This window comes from Coffea eugenioides, chromosome 11 (genome assembly GCF_003713205.1).
Source record: "Coffea eugenioides isolate CCC68of chromosome 11, Ceug_1.0, whole genome shotgun sequence".
Taxonomy (NCBI): domain Eukaryota; kingdom Viridiplantae; phylum Streptophyta; class Magnoliopsida; order Gentianales; family Rubiaceae; genus Coffea; species Coffea eugenioides.
In genome coordinates this window covers 2,153,844-2,160,490 of record NC_040045.1, presented here as the reverse complement: position 1 = coordinate 2,160,490, position 6,647 = coordinate 2,153,844, and the positions used below count along the sequence as shown (strand labels likewise).

General features: G+C 36.9%; 1 protein-coding gene across 4 annotated transcripts; it reads right to left on the bottom strand.

Annotated features, from left to right (window-relative positions):
* Positions 1–3,251: 3,251 nt before the first annotated feature.
* LOC113751140 (F-box/LRR-repeat protein At3g26922-like) lies at positions 3,252–6,333 on the bottom strand. 4 transcript variants are annotated; one of them, XM_027295017.1, is made up of 5 exons: positions 6,195–6,333; positions 5,340–5,746; positions 4,760–5,141; positions 3,913–4,068; positions 3,252–3,760 (listed from the first exon to the last, which is right to left on the bottom strand). In XM_027295017.1, the coding sequence occupies exons 2-5, from the start codon at positions 5,720–5,722 to the stop codon at positions 3,506–3,508; spliced, it is 1,176 nt and encodes a 391-aa protein (XP_027150818.1). In that variant the 5' UTR covers positions 5,723–5,746; positions 6,195–6,333; the 3' UTR covers positions 3,252–3,505. The 4 variants fall into 4 exon arrangements, with proteins under 4 accessions (XP_027150818.1, XP_027150820.1, XP_027150817.1 ...); XM_027295019.1 differs by having other exon boundaries at positions 4,760–4,849; positions 5,447–5,746; XM_027295016.1 differs by having other exon boundaries at positions 4,760–5,746.
* Between the last annotated feature and the right edge of the window lie 314 nt (positions 6,334–6,647).

Below are 6,647 nucleotides of genomic sequence, written 5' to 3'. Positions count from 1 at the left end.
GTATATCATGTAGGTACTTGGCAGATTTCAATCATTCTAGGATTTTCTTCTATATATTACTTTGAATAGATTGTGACTTTAGTTATCCTTTGACTTGCATTTGTACACTGTATTCGATGCCTACCAGAAAATAGACAATTAATGGGCATCCTTTGATTGATTCAAATCGCACTAATATGGGAAGATGGAATAGAATAGATAAAACTTGTTCATATTCAGTTCGGCAGGGAAAATTAAAATTCTTTGTATGAGTGAAAGAAAGGGCATATGTAAGCTAAATTTTGTCCCTTTTAAGCTAGTAAAAGAAGCCTTTTGTGTCTTACAGATTGACATCTTTTTACTGCAAAGTATCACTATCTGTTTTGAAACCTATCTCCCCCTATCTGTTTCGAAACCTATCTCCCCCTATCTGTTTCTTGTTGCTAGGGAGTTGTTTTCCTTACTTCTGGATTGCAGGATTCACCAAGAGGGCTTTACTTATCATCCGAAGTTTCTCATGTTCTATTTGCTGACGATTTGTTCTTGCTTCAGCTGCAAATGTACAGGATACAACATTGCTAAAATCTGTCTCGGATGAATTTGGTAGCATGTCTGGATTGCCGGCAAATTGTCTAAAAGTGAGATTCTTTTTTCTGGTGTTAGTCAACAACTCAGATGGGAGCTATGTGAAATAATGGAGGTGGAGGCAGGTTCTTTTCCTCTTAAATACTTGGGTGTTCCACTTATTAGTGCTCGACTGAGACTTCTTGATTGTCAAGTAATTGTGGATAACGTATAACAAAAAGTCCAAGGTTGGAGTTCTAGAGCATTATCTTATGGGGGATGATTACAACTCATAAGGTTGGCAATGATTAGTTTGCAAATTTATTGGAGCTGCATCTTTATATGTTGCCAAAACGAGTAATTAAAGTCATTGAGCAGATCATGTCTCATTTCTTATGGACTGGCAAGGACAAGTCTACTGGGGTTAAGGCAAAATGGGAAGATATTTGTAAACCACACAAGGAGAGTGGCTTGGGCTTTTGATATGCTCGCAAGTGTGGAATGAGGCTCTTCTAGTTGAGCATATTTGGACCATCTTTCAAAAGAAAGGTAGCTTGTGGATAGCTTGGGTGCATGTTGTGAAATAGAAAGGGAGATCATTTTAGAGTATTCCAATTCCTCTTGATTCCTCTTGGTTTTGGCGGAAATTACTTCAATTGAGGGCAATGGTTCGACAAGAGATTACATCTGCGGTTGGCAATGGTAACATGACACACCTATGGTATGATCACTGGCATCCAGATAGCCCATTACCTGACTATTATGGACCTCATATAGTTACCTAATTTGATAGCAATTCGAGTGCAAAACTTTCGTCAATTATTGATGGAGCTCAATGGTGTTGGCCACAGGTACATAGAAGATCCCAGAATGTGGAAGATTTAATCAAGTCCCTCCCTGATGCATGCCTTCCTCTGCCAGAGGAGGAGGTTTCTTTTACATGGAAAGCAAGTAAAACAGGCACTTTTACTTCTTCTTCCGCTATAGATTTGTTCAGAGAGAGGGGTAATGAAATACCATGGTTTAAACTCTTTGTAGTTTGAGAAGCAAATTCCGAGGCAATCTTTTATAGGTTGGTTAGTATGTAAAAATAGATTGGCAACAAAGGACAGGTTACTACAATGGGGGATCACAGGTATCCCTTGTGTGCTACAGAAGCTGAGTCTGTGGAATCCTTATTCTTTAAATGCGATTACGCAGCTTATGTATGGGGCAGAATACAACAGTATTGTTTATTGTATAGCTTTAGGTTTGGCTGGTCTGAGGAACTTCAGTGGTGGATACCCCATATCAAGCAAAACACATTTGTTAATTCAGTTCATATGTGCGCTTTTGCAGCAACAATCTATACTCTTAAGGCCAGAAATGTACAGGAGGTTCTTTTGCGGTAAAAGTGTTGCAGCTGAAGTACTGATTCAATCCATTGTTCAACTCATCCAGAATATTGTTGCAGGTTGGAGGAAAACAACAAAGTCCAGAACTAATTGGGATATTAGATTGGAATGGAGATATGTTCCTTCTATTTTCTCTGATACTCTGTGCAGATCACTTGTCTAGAGTTTTGATTGTATAGTTTGCTTTGCCGAAGCAGTTTTGTAACGTGCAGTTCTTACTGCCTGTGACTTTTCTATTCCTATCTTAACAAAGTATTTTTAGTTTGACCAAAAAAAAAAGAGAGAAGAGTTTCACGGGCTACTTGGTTCCTTTCTAACCTTAACAACCTTTTTTGGACTAATGGCTAGGGCATTCCTATTTTTAAAATGAATCTTTGGACCTTTCTGAAGCAGATGGCCCCCTTCTCCTAAAGTTATGATACTATTTTGTCGAGTTCCTTAGAGAGAGTTGTCTCACGCCCCTAAGTATATTTCTATCTATCCACCTGTGTCGTTTTTGGGTACATGTACCTTTTTCTTCACTGTCCTTCGAGCTTTTCCTAAGAGTATGGCATGGGTTACTTCAATGCCGTAGTGCCTGGTAATTGAACATTGGCTCTTTAGGAATTCTTGATAACTGTTTCTGAATGAGCAAATCTCCTAACTGAATCCTGCATCAGAATTTCCTCCATTGTTGTTGTGCCATCATGCTACTGTATCATCAAGAATCGCCTAAGTTGCAAAATTGCATACGCTTGAACAGGATTATTCATAAAATTCTATCATCCCCCATTTTTATGCTTTCAAGTTACTATACAATTATTTGTCGTTCGAAGTTCATGTCATCATTCTTAGTGTTACTTTCATGTTTGATGTGACTCATTAACCAGAACCCAATCTAAGTAATAGTACAACTTTGAATTCTTTTCAATTATACTTCCAACAATATCAATTCTTGTGATTTTGGTACATATATCATCAAAACATTCATCTGATTCTAAAATTTTAGAAGAGTAGTTACCAAGTGGATCAACCAAAAAAAAAAAGAAGAATGATAACAGTTCCACTATTAAAAGTACCTAAGGCTAAGTGCATTATTAACACAATTAGAAAATTCTATTAAGTTCCAATGTCATGGTTTAAAATTGCAATGAAAGGAACAGGTTAAATACAATAGATCAAGCACATCAAACAATAAGGAACTTCAACAAAATCTAGCATTTGAACATCTGGCACTCCAAACCTTTTAAATCACTTCCCTTCCACCATCAAAATGATCCCATTGAAGTAATTTTCTCCCAAAAAAAAAAAAGAGTAAAAGGTAAGAGAGATGAGTGAATGTAAAAGTGTATCCTGAAAACACACCAAGTATTTGACAGGATCACATTTCTTTGATAGAAATACACCTAAACAGATATCTTGAGCTTTCAAGTAACAATAACAGTTAATCTTGAACCACAACGTTCGTATCTCCCAAAAACTTCGAAGTGGTAATCAACTCTCGAGTACCAATATATTCTACGGCAAAAACTTCACCAGTTTAATCTCATAACATAATATTACAAGAAGATCATTTACATCAGTCAAGTTCACAAGAACACTATCGACACACGACTCGAGCTTCTAGGCAACATTAATAGCTGATTTTCAACTTCAACCTTTGTATCTCCCAAAAACTTTGTAATTACCAACTGCTCAAGTATCGACAAATTGTGCAGCAAAAACTTAACCAGTTGAATCTCAGATGCCCTTCCTTTGAACAATCTGAATTCAACTACCTTCAGGTTAGATGAAAAGTTGGTAGGCAATGAATTACTTTCCTCATAATTGACATCATCAATCAACTGCAAAGATACAAACACTGGGTATTTTAAAAGTTGGAAGTAACAAACATAAAACACATAGTGACACCTATGAGAGAGAGAGGTAGGAGTTTGGTTCATTTCAAAACAGTTTGCACATATAAGAGGGGATGGTAAACATCATTGTTGTTTACCGTGGTAAATATGAGCTTTTCAAGAGCCGGTGCACTGTTTAGAAGCTCCATCAGTGGTCCACTGCAGAGGGTATTACTCCAAGTGGAAGACACTTTAAGGATGGTCAGCCCATCAAAGATGGGAAGTGAACATGGAGGTTCTGCATGCGCAAGTGCCTTGGAGAGAAGATCAGCATTAAGCATTAGTAAACATTCAACAGGTAGTACCTCTTTCACTATGTTCTAATCTATTATCCACAAGCCTAGGCCACATATGTAATCAATCATATGAACCCTGAATCTATATCAACAATCAAAGATTTCAAGAGTTGTGCAATAAAACTGTTCAGTCCATCAGTAACTTTCTCGTTACAATTCTTTCTGTCCCTACTACTACATTGCAATTGCAACACAAATGTCACACACAAAGATGCAGCACAAGACCAAAGAATTCTATTAACCAAACAATAAGGAAATGAATTATTTTATACAAGCTCATTATACGAAAAAAGCCAAATTGACACACTTTATACTCCCAGAAAAGGGCAGAAAGTATAAAGCTTGCTAGTGCTGCATGGGCAATGAAACTGTATCATGCCAATAATAGCGTTCTATATAAAGCAAGCAATTTTGAGCAAATAATGCTCATGCCAGGCAAGCACTCTTCAATTCAAGCTTCAACATAAGCAAAATTAAAAAGGCTTTTAGTACCAAATTGTTCATACTTCATAGTGATCAGAGTAGAGAATCAGGTAATTGCATGTCAAATAAAGAGTACATAAATAAATTGCATTTGTGTAAATTGTGATAGAAATATGAAAAAAAACAAATGAAAGCGAATAAGAACAACTTCAAAAGGGAAGAATACCTCAATTACATATTCAGAGAGTTCCAGGCATCTGATAACAGAAGAAAGTCCTCCCAAAAGCAAAAGAGCTCGAGAACCAATTTTTCCCCTCTGAATAAAACGCTCCATGGAATTTACATCAAGACACACATTAGCAACTTTTGAAGGGTTAGATAGGACAATATTTTCTAGTGAAAAACCATCAAAATTAAAATATGAAAGGTTGTCTCCACAAATCTCTATTTCACAATCCTCTGATCGACCAGGTGTGCATCTAAGGAAAGATCTAACCATCTGGAAACTTGCAAGCAGAGGAGCAAGTATTTTAAGCATTTTCACATTCAACCAGCGGCATTGATACGACTTAAACACTTCAAGAACTGGAAAATTCAAGATGAAGCACCTGGAAGCAGAACAATCATCATTTTGCCAAGTAACATTATAAAAATTTAACACTCGAAGGTTTGCAAGACAAAAATAACCAGGAACTCTGAAAGTGCAGAGTTCGAGAACCAAATGCACTAAAGAATCACATTCGAAGAAGTAATGAGGAAACTCCAAGTCATCTACATGGGAAAAACAAAGCCTCTGAACATTAGACCTTAAAGCAGCTGATAGCCAAGTTTTGACAAGAGTGGGATTATACTGATTGCAATTAATAGAAAGCATAAACCCCTGAATCCTTGAGTTCCTGAAATGGTAAAGCACCTTCTGCACAGAGATGGCGAAGTCCTTCTTTTTGGACTTATCAACTTTATAATCACTGAACCTGAGATTGTAAACATTCTTCCACTGTTTTTCCCATTTTCTGGATAGGACACAGGTACGAACTGCATCCAATGTCGTTGGTAGTCGAGATAGTATGTGACTCAAAACACTTTCTGGTAAATCACTGATTCTGTCCACATCATCATCATCCTCCAAAGAATCATTAGGTCTACGTAATTTCTTATTACTACTCAAATTGGTTAGTTCTTTATCCATCAATCTCACTTTCAAACTTTTCACCAGAAATCATCAGAAAAAATGTAGTGTACAACATTTTAGTATCCAGAAAGTCCCACCGTGTCAGTTCAAACTAGCTGCTACTTAATTAGTAAAGTAACCCAAAGAAACCAACAGTTTAAAAACCAAAAATCAAAAAAAAAAAAAAAAACCCCACAGAAAAGAAAGACTAAACAGAGACTGCCATGAAGCGTACATATTTTCTCAACACTGGATTGGTTTCTCCACCCATTATCTCAATTTTCAATTTTCAACCATGAGAAATCATAAATATGTGAACTTCTTAGAAAGCAAAAAGTTCTCCCACAATTAAACTCAGTTCAAAAACACCAAAATAACACTGAAAATTCAACAGTTCAATCATTCAACAAAAAAAAAAAAACAAATGCAAATGCAAAAAATATACTAAAAGAAAGAGCTAAAGCCAGGGATGTAAATTTGGGGAGCTCACTTGAATTCTTGAGCTAGGGCTTTCCAGATCACCTGCCGGGTTAATGGATCATCACTTCACTCGAATGAGGCAAGAGGGTCGCTCCCTTTTGGCCCTTTCGCCAAGAAATGACGCCATAGCCAACACATCTATACACATTGTTTCCTGCCTCTCCATTGACGGCCATGATAGGCCAAAAGAAGTACTACTGTTGACGGTGGTGATCCTAAGTTGTAAAGCACGTAACAAGTATGCAATCGTAGTAGAATCGCATGGTTAAAAAAAAAAAAAAAAAAAAAAAACACCACTCGGTTGCTTAGATCACACATTAACGTATATAGCGCGCTTTGGCTTTTAAGAAGTGCGCAGGAAAGGGTAGCTGTTTTGGATTAATACGCACATAGCTTTTAACTTTTAATAAGAAGTGCGTAGGAAAGTGCAGCTGTTTTGCACCGATAATTTCCTTTTTTTTTT

Coding starts and splice junctions, on each gene's coding strand:
- LOC113751140 (XM_027295016.1), bottom strand. CDS start 5,722: ATGGATAAAGAACTAACCAATTTGAGTAGTAATAAGAAATTACGTAGA. Junction 4,069..4,759: donor TCTCTGAATATGTAATTGAG/GTATTCTTCCCT, acceptor CTTCTCTCCAAG/GCACTTGCGCATGCAGAACC. Junction 3,761..3,912: donor AAAAGCTCATATTTACCACG/GTAAACAACAAT, acceptor GTATCTTTGCAG/TTGATTGATGATGTCAATTA.